The sequence below is a fragment of the Tasmannia lanceolata genome, unplaced genomic scaffold, assembly GCF_043159265.1.
Source record: "Tasmannia lanceolata isolate RefF3 unplaced genomic scaffold, GAP_Taslan_0.1 ptg000037l, whole genome shotgun sequence".
NCBI classification, from domain to species: Eukaryota; Viridiplantae; Streptophyta; class Magnoliopsida; order Canellales; family Winteraceae; genus Tasmannia; species Tasmannia lanceolata.
In genome coordinates this window covers 28,457,135-28,481,122 of record NW_027518714.1, presented here as the reverse complement: position 1 = coordinate 28,481,122, position 23,988 = coordinate 28,457,135, and the positions used below count along the sequence as shown (strand labels likewise).

At 39.6% G+C, this 23,988-nt stretch overlaps 2 protein-coding genes across 2 annotated transcripts in view; one reads left to right on the top strand and one right to left on the bottom strand.

Moving 5' to 3' along the window:
- Positions 1-686: 686 nt before the first annotated feature.
- LOC143861373 (uncharacterized) lies at positions 687-2,538 on the bottom strand. The gene is made up of 2 exons (XM_077372299.1): positions 876-2,538; positions 687-778 (listed from the first exon to the last, which is right to left on the bottom strand). Exons 1-2 carry the CDS (start codon positions 2,536-2,538, stop codon positions 687-689), a joined length of 1,755 nt encoding a protein of 584 aa, XP_077228414.1.
- A 20,307-nt stretch (positions 2,539-22,845) lies between these two features.
- BIO2 (Radical SAM superfamily protein) overlaps positions 22,846-23,988 on the top strand; it is a 46,579-nt gene continuing 45,436 nt past the window's right edge. Inside the window, exon 1 of the mRNA XM_077371267.1 lies at positions 22,846-23,210. Coding sequence (XP_077227382.1) covers positions 23,031-23,210 — 180 coding nt within the window. The 5' untranslated portion in view covers positions 22,846-23,030. The remainder of the gene's footprint in view (positions 23,211-23,988) is intronic.

The following is a 23,988-nucleotide window of genomic DNA, read 5'->3' as shown; positions in this document are numbered from 1 at the left end:
CACGCCCCAGGAAACTAGTAATACGACCTTGAGTGTTGGATGGTCGTCCAATTTCAAGTTCCGAGCTACTGACCACTCTTGGAGTCCCAGATCCTGCAACTTCGTCATTGTCATCTAAGTCACGAATAGTGAGTGAAGGACTTGAAAGTAATGACTGAGATGACGCACGAAATGTAGAAGGTCTAAGGAAATCATCATCGAGATCCTGCCATCGCATATCCTCCATTCTGATAGAGGAGTCATCCATAAGTGGGAGCTCTGGGTTGATGTCCCATTTTCTATTTGGTCCTTCTTTGTATGCAGCCGCATTAAATCTAAATAATAGATTCGAAATTAAATAAATAATCTGACATAAATAATAAAAAACAATTATTGCATGCAAAAACGAAACAAACTTTAAACCTGGATAGGAGTCGAAGATTTGAGTGGATGTACACAAGAGTATCAGCACGATGTGAATTTAAGCGATTATGCTTTACATTGTGAATGAAGCTATACGTGCTCCATACTCTCTCTGCAGAAGATGTGCTGATAGGCTGTGAGAGAATTTTGATGGCCACTGACTATAACTCTGGTACATGACTTCCATGAAAGTTCCACCATTTGGTCACACACACATTGGGATCTTTCGCATCATCCCTGGCAAATTTACTGGAAAACCTTCCAACCCTTCCTATGAAATTATATTACTGACGTCTAATCATACCACTCATCTCATCATCAGGGGAGAGATCCCTAATGGCTTCATATACAGCATCCATGATTTCAGGGTCTTTATCTAAAAATAAAATTGAATAATCGATCAGTCGATAACATAAATGAAGATAAATACAATTACATTATGAAAATTCACAATATGAGAAACAATTACATACCTGGGGTGACTCGTTTACCACCGCCTGGTGCTGGAATATTGAGATATGCAGGGTCATAATACTTTGGAGTGAGTACATGAGCCAAGGCATGCATTCGAACATTCATCTTCCCCCATCGTCCCACCACAATACCATGAATATGATTGTACATGTCAGGCACATCTTTCAAGTTATCTTTTATTTGTCCTAACATATTGTCCATGCCTTCGTACACTTCTGATATCAGATAGCCTTCCTGGTCAGTGAACTTAATCATTTTATAGACGGGCTTCGTAATTAATAATGCCAATTTTATGTTCGTCCAAAATTCATCAGAGACTACACAAGTAGTTGTCATCTCGCCCCTCTCTATCATCACTTTGTCGGTGCAAGCATTCAACCAATCTTTCCAAGCATCTGTTAATACTGTCATCTGCAACGCCTCCCTTACATCAAGAAGTCTCTTAAGTGTAGTATAATGAGTTGCAAATCTAGTCTTCGCAACTTTCAGCAACTCAAACTTCGAATTGCTTCTAAATATAGCAAGAGCCTGCGAATGATTGGTAATATATTTGACGACATCCTTGCAGGAATGGTAAGTCTCTCCAATCCAACCTAGGTGTTTATGCTTGGTCAAGTCTTTGAATAACAGATTTAATATGTGAACCACACAAGGAGACCAAAATATGTGGGGATAAACTTTATTAACCTCTGTCCCAGCAAGCTTGCAATTGGCTGCATTATCTGTCAGCACTTGCACAACATTAAAAGGCCCTACTACTTCAATAGCATTCAACAAAAACTTTGCAATGTTTTTCCCTGATTTCTCCACGGCAGAGAAGTCATGCGCATAGAGAAACATTGAACCGAACATATTCGATGCCAGTACATTGATCAGGGCTTTGTTCTTCACGTTTGTCCATCCATCAGAGACAATAGAAAGCCCATGTTCAGGCCATTTTTCTCTCACAACACCTAGATCTTTTGTTACATTATCTTTCTCATGGTCCAATAAAGTTGTTCTTGCTTTCTCATAAGAAGGCAACTTGTATCCAGGCACACAATTGGCGGCAATTATCATCTCTTCAAAATATGGAGATCGGAGGACGTTAAAGGGAATCCCATTGGCGGCCAAAAATCTCAGCACTTTATGATCAACATCGTCTCTATCCTTTGCTCTAAAAGACTTACCAAGTGGTGATTCACCAACCTTACTTGAAGAAGTCGCACCGGAGCTGGAAGACTTGCCAAGCATGTCTAATCGTGATTTCTTTAGTGGCAGTCTCCCAGGTAAATTCTCTGCTCTTTGGACTTGGCTTCTAATGTGCTCTTGTAATTGTTTGTCTTTTGCAACTGCACTGCAATATGCTATTCCTTGACCTTGACGTCTTGGTGCTTTCACAAGGTGTGCGTCCACCCTTGTATCAGTCCCAGTGTAAACCTTCTTACAATGCTTACATTTCCACTTTTTGGTTCCCCCATGTCCTTCGCTAGCTTTCTTTCCTTTGACTACGTGTGACCATAAAACTGTCGCTGACCTTGCGTTCGGAGTCAACACTATGTCCTCGTCATAATCTTCTTCCACATATTCTTCATCATAGTTGTATTCTAGGTCCCCTTCAAAAACTATGTCATCATCACCTACACCTTGGCCTTGAAATTCTTGGTCGACAGTCTCGTCCATCTTTCCTCAATTGCCTCATGACAAAATCAAATTGTAAAATATTTGAATAATATGATAGATATTTTCTTCTGTGAGTGTCTTACATGCATGCATGCAAGGGTATGCAGCGGTAGGCTCAGGGTTTGGTTTCCATGGGAATTCCCGAGGGTATTCACTATTTTGCAGGGGTATGGTGAGGGTTGGGTTTCCCGTGGCGCAGTGTCGAATCCATTGGATTTATATCCAACAGACTGTCTTACGTGGGAATTCCCGAGGGTATTCACTATTTTGCAGGGGTAGGGTGAGGGTTGGGTTTCCCGTGGCGCAGTATCGAATCTATTGGATTTATATCCAACAGACCGTCTTACGTGGGAATTCCCGAGGGTATTCACTATTTTGCAGGGGTAGGGTGAGGGTTGGGTTTCCCGTGGCGCAGTGTCGAATCTATTGGATTTATATCCAACAGACCGTCTTACGTGGGAATTCCCGAGGGTATTCACTATTTTGCAGGGGTAGGGTGAGGGTTGGGTTTCCCGTGGCGTAGTGTCGAATCCATTGGATTTATATCCAACAGACCGTCTTACATGGGAATTCCCGAGGGTATTCACTATTTTGCAGGGGTAGGGTGAGGGTTGGGTTTCCCGTGGCGCAGTGTCGAATATATTGGATTTATATCCAACAGACCGTCTTACGTGGGAATTCCCGAGGGTATTCACTATTTTGCAGGGGTAGGGTGAGGGTTGGGTTTCCCGTGGCGCAGTGTCAAATCTATTGGATTTATATCCAATAGACCGTCTTACGTGGGAATTCCCGAGGGTATTCACTATTTTGCAGGGGTAGGGTGAGGGTTGGGTTTCCCGTGGCACAGTGTCGAATCCATTGGATTTATATCCAACTACCATTACATAAGCCCTATTATAGAATACAAAATAGTAATCAACTAATGAACTATTACATAGATCTGAATATCTTATACCCGTTAAGCAAAATACATCATTAAAATACAAATAAATCACCCCCTTGCCTCACCAGTCAAAAAAGCAGCAATTGACTGTGCCTCACCAGTCCCATACCATTCCCAAAAATAGTTGTTCACCTCTCCAAGGGTGGGGTTGTTCTGAACGACAACGATGGTTCGCCGATTCCAGTCTCTATCAATCGCATTAACTATCCTCTTCTTCAAGGATTGAGGGCGAATGGAGTCTGGTACCGAAACATCCATCATCACTATGTGATGTTGGGCTCCAAAATACTGTCGGAGGATCCGAAGAGGCAAGTAAAAGGAACTGCTCTGGAAACCCATTATCCGAACGCACTTCTGACCAGAAGTCTCTAGGACTGCAGAGGAAATGGGAGCCCATGGGAGAGTCCACTCAATGTCCTTACTTTCGCGACCCTTAAGCCATATAGCCCAACTGTCGTGATCATCGAATGAAACCAACACCTCCCGAGTATTAAAACTCCTCGTCCAGGCTTGTCTTGGCAAAGGTGGTGGAGCCAAAATTCGTAATCTCTCCACTAGCCAAACCTAAATAATAAAAAGTTAGAAACAATAATTATCCATAACCAAGTACATCATTCAAGCATTTTTAATAAACCATCCAATACTTACATAAAGAATGACTGAACTTCCCAAGAAGTAAGATCCAGTAGATCGGCGAGCACTATCTAGACTATCAAAAAGCTCCGCTAAGACAGTAGGAGCTAGATTTGTACATTGGCGAACTTGATCAACCAAGTCTACAAAATATAATGGAATCAAGTCTGATGACTCTGATCGGCCCGGAAAGATAAACATTGGTAAGCACATAATGCTAATGCATTTTCACGGCAACGACGATACTCCATATCCAGTTCTCTACTTGGTGAAAAGACTTGTACTAGCTTATGCACGAAGATACTACTTGCCTGACGGTAGTGACCTAGGGACTTATGTGGCACACCAATGAGACGGCTCAATGCCTTATCATATCCCTCCTTAAAGGAAGGCTTGAACATGGGACCATCAGGAGAAATGCGGAGCATCTTGCAAATATCTTCATGAGTCGGACAAAGCTCTTGCATTCCAAAATGAAACACATGCAAATCTGGATCCCAACAACTGATTGCGGCACGAATCAAACCCCAATCAACACAGACAGTGGCAATATTGCGTAAGCTGCAGAGGCCCACCGTGCTAAGATTAACTCCTTCCACTTGATGCAACCCATTGATCCATGCCAGTAAACCATTGTTGGAGACTTCAGCCATTCCGCTCGTCATAACTCATAAAGGCCCCACGTAGGCTCCTTATGTAGTCTCGTACTATTATCGAATGACAAATGATAAACGATATCTTATTAGCTCAAAAGATAGGCTAATAAGATAGGCCCACCGTAAGTCAGAGAGAAATTGAGTTTGTACAACTACAACTACAACTACAATGCTACAATCAGCAATTCAGCACATTCAATTTGAGTCGGACACAAAAAATCAACAATTCAGCACATTCAATCATAAACAATATTTGATAAAAATATTTTTGCACAATGCTACAATTAGCTCATTCAATCTAAATAATATTCAATTTTGAACTCAAACAATCAAACTCAATTCTCAAATTCTAAAATTAATTGGGCCTAAATGTAATTTTGAATCAGTAAACACTTTTGGAATTAAAATTCACATCTCATCTAAGGAATATCAATTTGCAACACCTTTAGTGCCACTAACAAGATCATCCATCAGCCTCCTATTTAGCCAAGTATAGTTTTCTTCAAAAAGGTTTCAAAAAGGACAGTGGGGCAACTTCTAAGGATGATCCAAAGACCAAAGTTGCAAAGTCCAAAGTCCAAAACCAAATGAATGGTTTGGATCATCCTATCAAGTGGGCTCCACTGTAATTTTGAAAAATCACTTAGTTGTGCAATATTAAAACATGGTAGTGCTAAACTCCTATCAAGTGGGCTCCACTGCCAAACTCAAAGTTATCAGCACTACTATATTTTGATGTGGGCACTCCTCAGTCCTCAGTCCTCACTTTATTAAAAATTTAAAAGTATGGTATGGCCTGCACTACAGGATGATCCAAACCGTCCATTAGATGGGCCACGGCCTAAATAGGTTGGGCCCCAAAAATCATTTCCAAAGGTTGATCGGTATAAAGTATAAACACCAAGCTATAACCAATCTGTGTGGGATACACTCGGTAACTGGAGGTTTATACTTGATTTTCCTATATATTTTTATATATCTTAGAGATGAGATGAATGCAGGCATTTGTGATTTTCTGATTTTCACCATAATAACTTTCAGAAAAGGACCAGCAATAGACAGAGATAAATACCTCGTTAAATTTGAATAGCAAAGGACGTGAATCTCTTTCTAATGTTGCTTGCTTTTGCAACGAATCATCAGGATTATGGGAGCTTTTATTCGACTTTCTAAACCTGATTGAAATAAGTTTGATCCTAACCCTCCGATCTATAGAGGGTTGGGACCAACTCTCAAACATTCAGATCGGAGGGTTTGAGAGTTGATCCTAACCCTCTAATCTATAAAGGGTTAGGATCAACCTATGGAAATGATTTTTGGGGCAAAAAAAACGTTTTTAGGCCGTGGCCCATCTAATGGACGGTTTGGATTATCCTGTGGTGCGGGCCATGCCATACTTTTTAATAAAAATACAAAAAATCAAAAATCATGGATTATCCAAAGTTCCAAACCGTGAGGATAATCCACACCAGTGAGGATAATCCACGGTTTGGATTATCCTGTGGTGCGGGCCATGCCGTGAGGAGTGCCCTCATCAAAAATCAAAATCAAAATCAAAATACATGAGTCGCATTTCACAGAAACTGTGTGAGAATGGTTTCTCACAGAAACCATCCACACAGAAACCCATCCCTTTTTTTTAGTATTTTCAAAAAAAATAGAAAAAAATATATAGATACATTTCCTTCTTCTTCTTCTTGCCGGCGGGAATCGCAGTGAGAGAGAGGGGCGGCGGTGAGAGAGGAAAGGGGGAGAGGAGCGGCCGTGAGGAGGAGGAGAGGGTTTTCTTGTTTTTTCGTTTTTTAAGGTTTTTTTTAGCTTTTATAGGTTTTAAATTGAAATTACAAAAATAACCCCACTCAAAATATCACCCTTACTGTTAAAAAAGGCTATAAATGTAATTTCACGTCAAAAAGTTGGGATTTGCGATTCCCATCACTAAAAGACCGGATTTGATCTTATGGGAATCGCGCTTTTAAATTATGTGATTCCCGAATCCAAATTACTAAAAACCGCGGATTTTATTTTCATAAAACGCGTATTTACCTTTCCAGAATCGCGATTTCGGTGGAAACAGAATCGCGATTCCCAAATGACGATTCGCGATTCCGATGGAATGGATTCGGGATTCCTCAGAATCGGGGAGTCGAATCGAATTACGATTCCGATTCGCGATTCGGGGAATCGCGAATCCCCAACTATAGGTGCAAATCCGGCTTCTCTGCTAACCCTTGGAATAGTATAGTAGGGCTGGTGAGAAATAATACTTTGAGATCAATTTTCCCAATTAGATGAGACCCTCGACACATCACGTCAACTTATGCATGGGATCTCTGTTTGAATGATACCAAGACCACAAGGGTTGGCTTATGATATTCCACAATATCAACGGTCTAGATTGCACATACTAGTCCCTTGTGAGATACTAAAATTGATCATCACCATTGATCTCTTGACATATTACCCAATTCAAAATCTCCATGTGGTTAATCTTTTTACTAAGTGAGTAATTTGGGTGGTTTAAACAACTACCACTCATAAGTCATAAACATGTGGGTACGTTTTGGAAAGACACATCAGTCCCTAAAACAGACTTGAGAACGGTTTTGGGGCTGTTTGTGTACTCACGAGGCTTTGAAAGGAATAGAAAGAAATGACATGAAGCATTGTCCTTCCAGAATTTTGTAGCGGTCACAACCCATGTGGCTGTTCTTAGAAAACGGTTTTGAGTTTGAAATGCCGCAACCGACCATGAAATTTATTGTCACCCAAGGACTGTTGAGTGTCATAAGACTCATAACTCAACATTAAAAAATTTATATGTCCTGAACAGAGACTAAACGGTTTTGTAACCTTTTTGTCCTCCCCTTTTCTTTTTCAGTGTAAATATTGGCGGGCTTCTTTTTGGTTAATGGGATCAAATAGACCATGTATGCATTGCTCTTCAAAAATGGCAAAATGGCAACCTTCCATCTTCATCATGCTAAAAAATGTCTCGATAACATCATCCGCAGACAATCCTTTCCCATTACTCTGGCTTTCCATTTTAACAGATTTAGTTCCTAAGAACTCATCTTTTGGGAATAATATTAGAAACTAGATTGATGTTAACCAGCCTGTGATGCATAATATCCATGAACGATCCCATTTCGGCGGACAAGAATGACCTTCATCTCTGATCATATCAGACATCCATGTGTCAGTTTTCCTCTTTCTCACTTGACTAAAAGTCATGTTATGCGTGAAATGTACATGTCTGATTTTCCATCGCTCTAGTAGTATGGTGCACAAAACTCTAAATTTTAAATTATCCATTTGCCAAAATACTAATAGAATGTATATGCAATCACGATCATTCGGTTGATTGTTAAGGATGCAAGCATGATGCTTGATGCTAATTTGGATAATCACCAAATGATAACCCTAAGCAATAAATTATACATATAAAACTAAATGCGTACCTCTTTCTCCAATTCTAAGTTGAGTTTCTTACCCGCAATCACCGAATCGATAACCAAATCGAACCAGTCTTTTAATCGCCACCAAATGGAGGGAATTTAAAGTCTTTACATTGTTGAGACAAATTGGTATAGTGAATGGTCAAACGGTAGAGATGCAAATAATCCAAGAAACACATAGAGGAAATTAGAAAGATCATTAGAAGAGAATAAGAGAGGAAGAGAAGCAGGCAAGGTAAGCAAAAGGCTTTCTCTTAAAGACTTAGATTTCCCCACTTATGCAGGTGGCTACCATGGAAATAAGTCCCAAGGATACAATGCCTACACTAAGAACAAGGGTTGCACCCCAAGTTCAAAACAACCTGTATGCCCTTTAAATAACAAGAAAATAGAAAGAATAAAGAGGAGAAAGACTCTTTAAAAATGAGATCCCAAGTCTACTTTTATAGAAGGTAAAAAGACACGAAGCACCCTTTAAAATGAACCCCTTCATTTAAAACAACACCTTTCCATAACCCAAGTGTCTTTTGATTAGAAATAACTTTTCACATAAAAAGAAGTGTCCCTTTGTAAAATTTCATTTTTCTATTTTATGAAATAAAACTAGTTGCAGTCCCGTGCGATGCATGAGCGAAGAAAAAATTATGATCGTGATAAAATGGGATATGATCTTGATAAAATCAAGATGGAGATGGATATGTGATAAAATATTGATGACCCTAATAATTTTAGGAGATTTAATCCGTAGAGAGAGATTATTTTAATCAATCCTTGATTTTAGGCGATTTTTTCATTCCTTGATTTTAGGCGTTTTTTCAATTCCAAAATAAGGTTTAAAAAACGGGTTATATTTAAAAGTGTGTTGATAAATTCCTTGATTTTTAATACCTTATTTATATTTCAAATAAGGTAAACAGATACATATCATCGAGACCTGATTTATTATAAAAAACGGGTCTGAAGTTAATGTTGTACCTTTAAAAGTGTGTTGATATAGCAAATAGGCAAGGAGTGTGTTTGCTGAATTTTTTTTGTTTTTTGTTTTGGCCTATGGAAAGGGGTGTACCATGTACAATTGTTCACCCGAAAATTTGGTATTAAAAAATATGGTGTCATTGGATGAATCAACATGATCTAGACCATTCAAGCAGTGGGGCCCACCTGTTCTTTTATTTCCTCTAGGATTGAACGCAGTGTTATAACTTATAATTGACAAAAAGATAATGGGACCCATCATTTATTCAGAAGACTTTTCTTCACATATTTCTATCATTTATGACAGGCTGTTTGGATATAGAGAAAATTATGAGATTTTGTTTTACAAAATCTATTTTTTATTTTTATTTTTAAGGAATATTGCAAACACCCTAGACCATATACTTTGTATTTCATGGAATGTTTTTTCCTTGGAAAAATTTCTTTTTCTTAGATACAAACGCCCCAGTATAGGACTTTTCCTCTGTTTGGTCTTTCAACCACACAGGCTCACTTTTGAACAGATTTTGTCTTCATTCATTTATTCATCTGACGTGGCTGCTCTCACATGCAACATACCATCTGCGAAATGCCTTCCGCGATGGACGCTAGCAAAACCCTATTTATTATTTTTAGATCCAATTAATATATGCAATCTCTACGGTGGAACCCACCTAACCAACGACACACACCTAAAAATGATAATTGCACCGCTTTTAAATTGTCTTTTCCTGAAAATGATATTTCAGAACAATCCAAACAATAATTGCAAAAATGCTGCAAAAGGTGGGTGTATTTAATCATTTTCCATTTTTCCTCCCTAAAAATACCCATTTAGGCTTCAAGAATCTCTGGCACGTTTCCACTAATACTATATACTAAAAATTATATATTTGTTACGGGAAACAAAGCCCGGCCAAAATGGGGGAAATAATGGCTGGGTGTTGTTTCTCTTTTCTCAAAAAATAATAAAATAGTTGTAAAATAATAGCACATAAATTAGCACAATAAAAGAGTACCTGTGTCTGGTAATAATCTTGGATCCGAAGCAAAATAAATTAGAAGAAACAAATATGGGATTGACGAAGGACAGAGACAAAGAGAAGATGGTGTGGAGGACTATAGATTGGAATATTGAAGCTTCTAGATTGGAATATTGAAGTTGGAATAGAAGGATGCACTGCTGAAATGTATTTAATTTGCTGGAGGGGAAGAGGCATTTCTGAAAAGACGTAATGTTTGATTAAATGATAGCTACCTATTCGCATCGATTGGTATTTCGCACCTATTGGTATTCACATCGGTATAGACTTTTCTGTTGAATGGTGAATGGAATGCGGTTTACATATTTATTAATATTAATTTAATAAATAGGACATATGATTGAAAGATGTATCTCGGAATGCATGTAGATTTTATTTGTAGTTTTTTCCCGTAATTGCCATATTTTACTACATTGTTTTGGTATTTTTTCCATAATTTTTCAACTTTGCTTCCATTTGTCCGTAATTTTTCATTTTAAACTTAGTATTCTGCCAATCTTTTTTCACATAGCCGTAATGATTATTACTTTTTGCTAGATTTATTGCTAGCCACCTTTGCACAAATAGTACTTTGGCCAATCTTTGCACCTCCAAGTAAGCACAGGCGAGTTGTTGCCTCGGCAATGGTGGGTAGCAAATTCCTACAAAAAAAATTCTTAAAAAATCTGGTTATAGAGGGGGTGCCACGTGGCAGCACTACAGCACCACGGTTTGGGTTTTTTGCGTTAAAAAAAAGGGCTGGATGCGGTTTGCAGAGGGGGTGCCACGTGGCACACCCTCAGCGTACCACATCTAGCTTTATACATAAGTAATAGATATTTTAAAAATATCCAACAAGGGCGGCTAAACTACATGGGAGAGGAAACGCTAACAACCTACGAATCTGGTTTGGTTCTTTCGGGATGTAGCATGTGAGTGGGGTTCTTCATATCAACGGGTTTCTAGGTTCAGTGTCAAAGGAGCATCAAAGGACTATTTCCTATGGCGAGGCTTTGATGATGATGGTGATCTACGGTGCAAAAGCAATAGGAAACCAGGAACTCGGTCAAGTGTTGATCGAGGATTCTTTCTACAGCCCATAAAGGCATACATAGGTGTTAGAATATGTGAGATCTCACAATGAGATTGGGTTGAAATACTACCGTTGGATCATCACGGTGGTAGATTAGGCAAGTTGGTTAAAGGGGTAATCTTGCTAGATTAGGAAGCTAGATTAAATTAGTAATTAGGTTAGATTAGAATATTCTACCAATATCTCTTTCCATGTTTACCAGGATCTTCTTTCTTTTCTATGTTTATCATCTAAGTGCTCAATATAAGCACTACTTGATTCTCTTGTAATAACATCCAAGATTAGTGAAAATCTCCAAAATTCTTCATGGTATCAAAGCAGGTCGATCTGACCACGCATTGAGTACAACCCTAGCAAACCCGTCCTCCGGCGGACGGTAGATCTAGCCGTCGTCCGCCGGGCCGCCATCAATCCCGGCACAATTTTCTTCACCATTGCAAATCCTTCTCTCACACCCCAACTATCTCCTAGACTGGTTCAGACTGCAATAAAGGATATCAAGTAAAGAAAAAGAAGGAAAAGCTTTGCCGTTTGTACCTTATGGTGTGACAAGGAGATAAGAGGGGATAGAAGAGTGGAAATTGAATCCCATTTTTACTTGATACACTCCCTCTTTCCACCACTCCATTCTTATAGCTGGACCCTTTTAGGTCTCATCATTTCTATTCAGTTTTTTTTTCTCTTGCTTTTCTCTAATCTGCATGCCTTTGTTTTCATCAAGACACCCATCTTGATTTTGATATCAGCACTCCCTTGCTTCTAATTTTTCCAAATTTGTCTTCCCTACATTTTTTTTTAATCCCTTAATTTTCGTGGAAGCCTCCTTCATTATAAGTGAAATTGAATCCCTATATTTGATATTTGCACCTTTTGTTTTTTCCTCCACTGTCAAATTTCGTCAAAATTTTGCCGATAATTGCCATCATTATCTCAACCGCTTGTTGCCTTTGTTCTCATTTTCTTTTCTTTTTCTCAAAATTTTTCATTCTTCGACCGGTTTCAGTTGAGGTGCCTTACAAGGTGCGTGCCCGAAACAGGACTCTTTCCAGTTGAGATGCTTCAATTCATTTGAAGTGTGTGCCTGGAAGAGTATTTCATTTCCATGAGGATCGGTACTTGCCGACCTAGTCTTGCCCATTGAGGCCATTCTCGCCCATCTAGGCTGACTTTTGCCCATCGAGGCTTTGGTCCAATGTGACCTATTTCCAGAAGGTTCGATATTCTAAATCGGCCTAATGACTTGCCCATTATGGCATTGGTCCATAGTGACCCATTTCTTGCCCATTCCGGCTTTGGTCCATAATGACTTATTACTACTCGTCCATCGAGGCTTGAGTCTTATCTAGCCCATTGAAGCTATGATTTGTTCTCATCCATCTCTTCATGGCAAATCAACAAGTGGCGTCTTCTTCGGCAATATACATTCGGCAACAACATCAGGACATATTCATCATCAAACTTCAGCAGTGCAGTTCAATCAAAAGATTCTATTTTCATATGGGGAGAAAAAAAATTATTGGGGAATTTCATTGTAATCAAACGTATGTTGATTTTCAATCCACATACGTTTGAGGGGGCATGTTAGAATATGTGAGATCTCACAATGAGATTGGATTGAAATACTACCGTTGGATCATCACGGTGGTAGATTAGGCAAGTTGGTTAAAGGGGTAATCTTGCTAGATTAGGAAGCTAGATTAAATTAGTAATTAGGTTAGATTAGAATATTCTACCAATATCTCTTTCCATGTTTACCATGATCTTCTTTCTTTTCTATGTTTATCATCTAAGTGCTCAATATAAGCACTACTTGATTCTCTTGTAATAACATCCAAGATTAGTGAAAATCTCCAAAATTCTTCAATAGGTTTCTAGGGCCCTACGTGTTGCAAAGCATAAACTAAAAGGAGAGACCCAAGGGTTTTGTACCTTATGAAAAATTGCAGACACATCCTCTTCCTCTTCTCTATTTTGATTGTTTTGCGGTGGTCGTAAAGAGTGTCGAAGCCCGGATATCTCATCTCTGTTGAGTCCCCTTGCACTTTTATTCCTTTTATGATCTTTGCATGTGATGGGATTTACATGAAAAACATATAGTAAATCTAAAAGCTATTGCTTGATATCTACCACAACAAATCACCTAGAATCCTTCGTCTCCTTGATAGCTATCAAAAAGAAGTACGGTGGAATTTGATGACTTAATATCTAAAGAGTTACCTAATCTATGTGGTAACTTGAGAAGGATTGGTTTGTTGGAGATCCATAAAATCTCGCCCACAATTTCTCCTAACAGCTCGAAGACTAACCCATCTCACCCATTTTTGACGCCCATGCCATATCTCCCCCATGATTTCCTAAGATTTGCCTCCTCTCTAACCCCACTTTTAAAGTTTATGTATCATATCTCCTCCTACAAATCAGCTCCTAATAATCCTCCAATGTGAAACCGATTAAACCCAAAGTAAAGTAAGGCAAAAGCCTAATTCGGTCAATCAATTATACAAATTTAAAAATAATGGAAATTCTTCACAAACACTATGCTACCGGAACTACTTAGGAAACCTTCTCAAATTCTATCCAAGAGTCTTTGGACTTGGGAAAGCCTATCGGGCCCACCATCTAAAATGTTAATATTATATACTATTCAATATATTTTATAGGTAAAAAATGACTTCAAGAAAGTTTTTAAAAGACCAATGTCTCTTATGATAAAAACACCCTATAGCTAAAATTACTTGGGATTTAGTTTTGATAATGACAGCCTCTCAAAGAAACCTAAAACATCAACTAATATAAACCTATGAAAATCCGGTGGTAGGTTTTTATAGGCACGGTTGTCTTCACCAAATTAGTACTAGTATACTCTAAACCAATTAACTTTCATAAATATCCCCCCCATAGGATTTATGATAACAATATTAGTTACGTAGTTTTTACTTCCCTGGAATTTCAAAAATACTATAAGATTGCTTTGAATGTCCACTCCATCCTTAAATAGAATTACATCTTAACAATTTAAAATGGAAGTAAAGCTTTGACATATCTTACCCCAAAAATAATTCCTAAAATCTCTCCCTAAAGTAGGGGTGTCAACGGATCCACTTTGGGTCGGATCCACCTATGTCACAGTCACGATCCATTCAAATTCCTTATCGGTCGGGTCGGAGTTGGATTGTTCTTAGGATCCTACTTTCGACGTCATGATCATGATCCATTTTAATTCGAACCGTCCATCGGAGTGTCCTATTATGTCCCACTAAGCTAAGTAAACAATTAATTTTAAAAAAAAGAGATAGAATGGCAGTCCACTATTAGTGTGTCTCTATGCATTTTCTTCAACTAAATTAAAAATTTATCTATGTTTAATCTATGTTATAATAATGCTTGTAAATAATAAAACTAATCAAAATTGCATACACAAATATAATGTATAACTATTATCAAAGAATATGATGCATAACGAACAAAACCCCTCTCTCTTTTCCTTCGTGAAAAAATGAAATGAAACGACTGAAATGGGAGAAATCGCATTCACATCCGATTCATTAAGTGATTAGAGAGGTTTTGACCAAAGTACCCTTCATAGAAGGGCTAGCATTAACAAGATTTGGAGGGTATTTTTGTAAACCATTTCGGATCGTGACTATCCAATGGGCATCTATGGCGTGCCCATGCACAATCCAAAAATTTTTGGATCCCAGATTTGATGATCCAAAATATGCCCATGGATCCTATTCATATGTCTAGATCCCGTTCAATAACATTTGGATTCGGATGATCCATCGGACCGTCTGGATCCATTGACACCCCTACCCTAAAGCTTTGCAAAAACCGACTACATAAAGTATTACAAAAATTTGGATGTTTTTATCTCCAAACCAAATCCGAAATCTCTTCTTAAAGTCCTAATAAAAGAAGTTAATCCTATAAAAGAAGGAAGCTTCCCTTTCTAAGGCTCGGATTGATCAAGATTTAAAGCCCCTTTTCATTTAGGACTTTAAGAAATATAAACTACTAAATTTTAATAACTGTCCGATCACGGATCCCTTAATTTTTTGGCCATTGATCTAATCACAAATCTTATGTTGGTAACTGTAGACACCCTCATTTTGCTACACTTTAACCAACAATAACCTAATATATTGATCCGTGGAATTTCATTGGTAAAATATGCATCCTCAAATTTTCTGAAAACCAAAATGATAAAGAGATGTACCTGGTAAGATGATTAGATCCGAAAAATTGAAAAAATGCCCTGATTAGTGACTATAGAGTATTAAATCCATGTAAGAGTCCATCTATCATGGATTTATATGTTTTAGGTCATTAATGTCTCGATCTGACTTTACGGATCTTCAATCGGGACAAAATAAGCTAGGGTCACTTCACAGCCCGGACCCTGATTCCATTTCGAGACCCGATTTCCGTAAATCTTCATATCGAGGGCAGATCTTGACCTGGGTGTATTTCTTTACCAAGGATTTGTGATCATTTAGTCAAAATAATATCAATCAAGGCTAATCTCAAATCCGGATTAAACATTGGGTTACTTAACTAAGCAAAAAAACTAGTGAAAAGTCACGGATCAAGGCGGGATAAGCGAGATCCGTCGGAATCATTAAATCATTGATAACAAAACTTGTTGATGTCTCAATCATTGTCAATATCATGGTTTAATGGTTTTAACCGTTGACCCAAAGTTGATCGAATCGGTTGGTTCGTTTAGATCGCCGATCTGCTCGATATTTGGAAAAACGATCTACAGGCGGAGATCGGGGGCCCTCATTGGTCGAAAATTTTAAAATCAGTATTTCTATGGCAATATTGGGCTTAAAAGAAAGAGGAAAAATCAACGATTCCAACGGCGAAAGAATTATCGAAATCGGACTTCAAAATCTCCTAAAAACCGCATTTTTTTATTTTCACATTCAAAATATTTGAAAAATCTTTGACAAAGATTCTAGGAGATTTGGTGGCATCATCTCATCTATTCTTTTGATACCCTAAGAATTGCAATTGATCTCAACCACCCAATCTTAGTCCATATCTTTGCAAAGATTTCAGGATATTTGGAGACCCCATCTCGCCCGTTCTTTCGATCACATGGAGATTGCAGTTAATCTAAGCCATCCAAGCTGTTGCCATTCTCAACAAAGGCAACCAAATTGGACATTTCCCTTGTCTTGAAATTTGATTCCAAATCCAAAAAGATTCCAAGGACAAGTGGCATCATCCTGGACCTTGATTTGTTCCTAAATCTTTAGTGCTTGATCCTGGCCACATAAATGCTTGCCATTTTGAACATAGCCATGGCCTAAATGGAAGATGCCAAAGAAGAGGGAGAATATTCTAGAAAAATTTGATCTTGGCCATTCTTTCCTCTTCCTTTTTCCATTACTCAATCTCCACCCTACACCTCTAGGCCCTAAAGATGGCAACCTGGCTCATCCCTCACCTATAAATACCCATGCTCTCTTCTTTCTCAAGGGAGGGAATAAGACTCAAAGAGAACTGCTAGAGAAATCCTCCATATCCCAGTCTTCAAATCTTGTCATATTCAAAGGATACCCAAAATCTCCATCACTTTTTAAGAGGCAAAGGAGAGAGGATCGACATCAAACAACGGGAGAGGTTGGTTTATTTGCTATTATTTAAGTTTAAGATTCATATTAAATTAGAATTCATGTAGGAGCTAGATTTCATGGTCATCTTATTCATGCACCCACATTCATGTTCATCTCTCATCTTCTTTTATGTTAGAATCATATTAATGAAAATTTCATAATCATAGGATGCATCACTCATCTCTCTCGATCTATCTTCTTTTATTTTATTTTTACAATCCGAAGCCCTCTCCAAACTTCTGTAGAACCTACTCCATTATCAATCGGCCACTACCCTAAGCCCGCACCCTGGTTCACACTCTGCTTCCCCCTGGCTACCCCCTGGTTGTACCCTGGTTCACCCTGGTTCACACCCTGGTTCACATCCTGCTTCCCCTTGGTTAGCCCTTGGTTGCACCCAGGTTCGCCGCTGGTTGCACCCTAGTTCCCTGCTGGTTCGCACCTTGGTTCCCTGCTAGGTCGCACCCTGGTTCCCTGCTAGTTCGCACCCTGGTCGCACCCTGGTTCACACCCTGGTTGTACCCTAGTTTGCACCCTGGTTCACCCTGGCCCGCACCCTGGTTCACACCCTGGTTCCCCATGGTTAGCCCCTGGTTAGACCCTGGTTCACACCCTAGTTGTACCCTGGTTCGCACCCTGGTTCACCCCGGCCCGCACCCTGGTTCACACCCTGGTTCCCCCTGATTAGCCCCTGGTCCTCACCCTGGTTCGCACCCTGGTTGTACCCTGGTTCGCACCCTGGCCCGCACCCTGGTTCACACCATGGTTCCCCCTGGTTAGCCCCTGGTTAGACCCTGGTTCACACCATGGTTCCCCCTGGTTAGCCCCTGGTTAGACCCTGGTTCACACCCTGGTTGTACCCTGGTTCGCCCTGGCCCGCACCCTGGTTCACACCCTGGTTCCCCCTGGTTAGCCCCTGGTTAGACCCTGGTTCGCACCCTGGTTCACCCTGGTCCGCACCCTGGTTCACGCCCTGCTTCCCCCTGGTTAGACCATGGCTAGTCTCGGGTTTGCTCCTAAGTTAGACCCGACTCACTTGACCCTAACCATTAACCCCACCTAAGCCCGAACCCATAGCCACTACCCGAACCTTGTATCAGCCACACAAACCCGACCCCGCATCAGCCCACAAACCCGAACCCCGCAATATGATCCCACAAACCTCGGACCCGCAACCCGACCCAACCCGGTTCAACCCCAACTCGGTTTAACCCAACCCCAACTCGGTTTAGCCTAGCCCAACCCGGTTCAGCCTAGCCCAACCCGATTCAGCCCCAACCCGGTTCAACCCAACCCAACCCAACTCGGATCCGTAACCCGATCCCATCCTATACCCGTAGCCCAGCAGCCCCTCACATCTCAGACCCCCATTACCCAAGGTCATCAACTCCTTATTCCATTACCTATAGCTATTGGCACCCTCATTCCATCGCCCATAATCATCAGCCCCATTACACACAGTCATACATCAATAGACCCCACTTTATTAGCTAAATCTAATCCAATGAAACTAACCCCATCAGACCCCATCTTATTAATAATAGCTACGCCTTATCCATCCTTCATCAGCCATAACCGATGCCCATACCATACCATAGCCATGTCTCATGCTTTATTCATCCGGTCACTCCCACCATGCATCAGGTATCGTAAAACCCCGTCTTTGTTTCCATACCCACCATACCACATCCATTATAATAATACAATAAATCCGCCGAACCCCACAATCAGACCCACAACCCGATCCTAATCCCAACTCAGCCACGGCCTACTTGGCCTTACCCGAACCCTGGACTCATTCGCCCTGGACCCAAGCTGGACCCCATACCTGAGCCCAAATTGCACCCAACTTGAACCTAACCCGAGCCAGCCCGGGTCCCACCCAAGCTGACCTAAGTCCAACTTGGACCAACCCAGTCCAATCCCACGTAATCCGGTCTAACTCGGACTCAACCTTGTTCAACCCGGTTCAGTCAACTCAAGCAAACCCAAACCGCAACCCGAGTCAACCAGAGTCAACCCAAGTCAAATCGACTCGACCCAAGTCAACTCAATCCAACCTAACTCCCACCTAAACCAAGTTGACTCACTCCTACAAGCCAAACCAAGTCTCACCGAGTCACATCCCTACATGCTAAACCGAGCCGCAACCGTGTTGTACCCTCCCGTCACCCCAACCGAGTTACATCTTATTTTAATTCAACCAAGCTACACCGTCAATCCCAAATCTAATTCGAAGTTCCAAAATCCAGATGTCCAATTCCAAGATCCAAGCCCGAGTTTCCAATCCAAGTTCTCATTTCATTCTCAAACCCATTGGAACTACGTGTGGCTTGATCCCCATCACGGGGTACGTAGGCAACTTGGCACTCCCAAGTTCAGCCGCACATTTCCGCTCATTTCTTCTACCTCTTTCATTTTCGACACCCTTCTTCATCTCTTCCATTCCCTTTTCACCCTTTCCTTTTCCTTAAACCGTTTTGCATATTAGATGTTTCCTTTTGCTTAGTCGCATGATTAATTGCATGTTTAGATTTCTTTATTTATTATTTGTCCTCATCATATGCTTAGAAATCACATATTTAGCCATCTTGCTAGTTGTTTGCTTTGGTTTTTGCATGCTTAGTTACTTTGTTGAATTCAGAACTCTTTGGAATTAAAGAAAAAAAACCTTAAAGAATCTAAGAACTTACATCAAATTGGAAAACTTCAATTCAAAATCAAAACCTCCAAGTTCTTAAGTTTTAGGTTCTAGGATTGAAAAACTTAGAAGTGGCACTCTAGGTTTTCAAAATAGAATTCTTAGAATCCAAAGTTCACAAATATACTAAAAATGTAACTTAGGTCCATTGCATTAAATCTAGGTTCATATAGCATAGGTCACTCCACCTCAAATCAATTAATCAAATTCAACTCAAGTCAAATCTCCTCAATCTCAAAACAATCACATAGGCACATAGGCATGTAGTTGCATGTAGGATGCACTCCTGGCCCGCATGAGTGTAAACTGTGAACGGCTAAAAAAATTAGAATGCATCTAGGTTAATAAAGTTCACATTCACCCCCTTTCTTAAACCTAAATAATTAAAGCTTTCAAAAGTTAGGCAAGGTCGGTGCTGTACACTTCGTGCGGTACACCTTCCGACTTCGTAACCAGGTAACTTACCCAGAATTCGAAGCATAGACCAAATTAACAGAGTTAATCATGGGTCCTAGATCCCTAATCTAGGTGGCGACTCTGGTCAGTTGCTTCTTTCGTGAAGTTAGGATTTTTATCCTAAATTTATGGAAAAAGCAATCATATTCAAATCTAATGGACAAAGGCGCTATTATCATAAAAAAAACACACCCTTGTGGGACCGACCTCCGGGATGGGATCCACAGTAACCACTGATCTGGACGATCCGATTACTCATATTACTTTTGGAACATCTAGCCCCCGATCTTCTAAGATGTACATGTGCCAATCTCTTATAGGTATCTTCAAGAGGCCCTACTTCAATGTAATTTCCAGCTAAATAACATAAAAGCCTCTTATTTGGTAGTTGTGGGACCGGGTATTACACGGGATTACTCTATCTCTTTCCTCTTGAGTAGTGCTTGTGGGGCATCATAGCTCGAGGACACAAGAAACACAGGCAATCAGATTGAGGAACATCTTTTTTTACCATAACGGTGTAATTGCAGATTTCTATCTTTTTTTATTACTTGCAAACAACTGATGGCATGATTGAGGAAGGGGATGCCCGATCTTCTGGCTAATATAGAGATTAATCCTTGCTAACTACAAGGAAGAAATGGATTTTGGGAGAGGAGGAGTTGCATTCAACAAACCCTAAACCCTCTTTCCAAGAAAACTAGTAAGAGAAAACTCTCTTTTCCAAACCCCAAAACAAAACCCTAATCTTTCATTTCATGAAAATCCCCTTACAAATAAGAAATTAGGCCTTATAGATAGCCCATTACAACATGAAAATACCTAATTACCCTCACCTAGAGAAAATGATAAAAATGGATAAGAAAGGCTTAAAATGGCTAAACTAACACAAGTAATGAAATAAAAGAGAAAATTCATTACTAATGAGTTTTCTAGGTGAATGTCATTTTCCAAGGGGATGCTCGTGCATGAGTAACACCCCCGCGGGGCCGAGCCCTATAAATGAGGATTGGAGGGAGGACTTATACATTGGATGTGATTTGCTGTATTAGATGATCCGAATGTCATCTTCAGGTTAATTTCCTGGTGGGGGCCACTTGCCCAATGCGACCATAGTTGCACTACGGTGTGTGAGGTCGCAGTGGGGCCCATCTTAGGTTCTGTAGGATCGACCGTCGGGTCCTTGCATCGATACGATCCTTAGAGGATCATTGTCTCGGATTTATAGATTGCACGGACAGTTGGGATCCGTTGTAGATATAAGGGGGATTTACACTGTATATATATGGTGTATGCTCTTTAGTGTAATATTATGTATATTAACTGATTAATTAATTATTTGGAAAACTAGAGTTTTTATTTATGGAGTGGATCAAGCAGAGGTTACTAGTCGGGTAACCAAATTAGTATTGTTTTCTTGATCTCCTGAATTTTATTTGATCACCAACGATAATCTAGTAATCTAGGGATTCTGGGATAAAGAACAAGGGATTTTTTTTGGCTTTTCACTGAGTCTTTCACTATGCTTGGATCCCTTGTTCGTCCAACAAAACTTGTTGTAACTGCCCGCTTTGTTTTGAATTTTACGTGTTCCATTATTTTAGCATATCTGTTGCCTCCATCTTTCGCAAAATGATAGCCGGCGTGGAACTACCTTCACTTTAAAGGACGCCGATGGCTCGCTGTCATGTCACTGATTCCAAAATAAAAAATGGGTGTAAATGCTATAGCTTTTTATGAACTGTAATTGTCATTGACAAACGTTTAAACATTGTATGACTCACTTTGTTTGTATTTCTCTGATTGGCTACTAAGAGATTTTTAGGAACTGTAATAACCATTAACAAACTTTTTAACAATACTAAATATGGCGAGTTCATCCCATTACTAAAACATTGTTTATCCCTTATTGAAAAGAATATTTTGGTCCTTTCCATCCAAGGCAAGGCTAATTAGTTCATATTTTTAAAATCGCAACTTGAGCATGTTTGGTTGTTAAATTTGCAATGAAACTCCGTTTTGACTCACCGACATTATGATTGCCTTTTATCCTACGTGGCGCCCATGTGGAGGAAATGCTCCCCCCTCTAATATTCCAACCAAATTTCACCATTTTGTGGAAGTTTGGTAGAAAAGGTCTTGTCTTATTCTCTTTTCTCTATTTCTATCTCTTTCCTATCTCTCTTTACAGGCCTCTATATTGGTAATTACACTCCTATATCTTCCACTAATCTTCTAGAGTATTGCAGCCCAACCAAACACTACTTAGGGCATGTTTGTTTTAGATTATGACAACCGATTGTGGACTCCCCAACCGATTATTGGACCTAACATTGCACTACATTTGAGTCCAATAATCGGTTGGGGACTCTACAATCGGTTGTCATAATCTAAAACAAACAAGGCCTTACCACTCTTTCACTACTCTTATGTTCATCTTCGATAATTCTCTACTTCCTTTTGACTTATTCTTATATCACTCCCACATTTTAGGGGTATTATGGTAATGTTGGAGAGTACCTAAAATTGCACTACATTTGAGTCCAATAATCGGTTGGGGACTCTACAATCGGTTGTCATAATCTAAAACAAACAGGGCCGTACCCCTCTTCCACTACTCTTCTGTTTATCTTCGAGGATTCTCTATATGCTTTTGACTTATTCTTATATCACTTCCACATTTTAAGGGTATTATGGTAATGCTGGGGAAATCTTGTTTCCATCGCCCATATAAGAGCTATACTCTAGTTAGGTGGGTAGTTGGGGGGCTGGAGACGCCCAAATAAACCTCCCTTCTCGTCACTCAACGCTCAGATCTTCCCACTTGTTTCGTTTTCATCTACACATTTGGAGAGGAAAAAAAAAGGAAGAACCAAAAGCGCCATTTCCAATCTCTATCCATAGGAAATTCTCTGCAAAAGAATAGTAAAAATGCTTTTGATTCGATCTCTCCGCTCTCTTCCACGCCCTTCGATCTTGCATTCCTCTTTTTCTTCAGCTGCCGCTGTTCAAGCAGAGAGATTTATCCAACAAGGCCCCAGAAACGACTGGGAAAGAGAAGAAATTAAGTCGATTTACGAATCTCCTGTTCTTGATCTCCTCTTCCATGGAGTGAGTTTTCCTTTCTCTTTCTTTCTTTTTTTTTTGTTAATTTCCTTTTGTCAGTTTTTCATTTCGTAACATCAAATGCATTGGATTAAGTCTCTCTCTCTCTCTCTCTCTCTCTCTCTCTCTCTCTCTCAATTTCTTAGTGTTTGAGTGCGGATTCTTAAAGTGGATTGGTTTTTACTGGATCTGCTTCTTTCATGTTGAAAATTATTCATTGGAAATTAATACCTGCTTATCTAAACTTCAATTATTCGTGAAGTTTTTCTCTTTGGCAAATCGCGACAGAAGAAACTCCAAACTGTCCTCAATATCTCATGAACGCCATTATATGTAGAACCCATTTAGGCTAAAAAAAGTGCGTAGCTAATGGCCCTGTAAATGAGATCTTATGAGAGAGTAAAATTATCTTTATTTACATTCCACTTTAATCCATGTTTATAAACGTTTCTCTTCTCACTTCTTCTCTCTAAGCAAAGCAACATACACACAACTAGACTTTCTTAGTTTAATTCAAATGCTTCTGTAACCAATCATTGATTAATTTCCCTTTTAGCTCAACTCTAAATGGAAATCATCCTACCAAAATACTTACTTTGCTGAAATTATCTAGTGAAAGAAAAAATCCCAAATTTCTTTATGCCTCATTTCATTCCAATTATCAAAGGTCTACAATATATCAAAAGAGCAACCGATATCCTGGAAACTAGATGTTTAATTTGATCTCAACACTTTTTTCTAATTAAAAAGAAACCTAAATGAACCCAAGAGACACCTCTAAAAC

What these genes read in the sequence shown, in the direction of transcription:
- LOC143861373 (XM_077372299.1), bottom strand. Translation starts at nt 2,538, where the DNA reads ATGGACGAGACTGTCGACCAAGAATTTCAAGGCCAAGGTGTAGGTGAT. An exon ending in TGGTAAACGAGTCACCCCAG is followed by an intron (nt 779 to 875) that starts GTATGTAATTGT and finishes TTTTATTTTTAG; the next exon opens with ATAAAGACCCTGAAATCATG.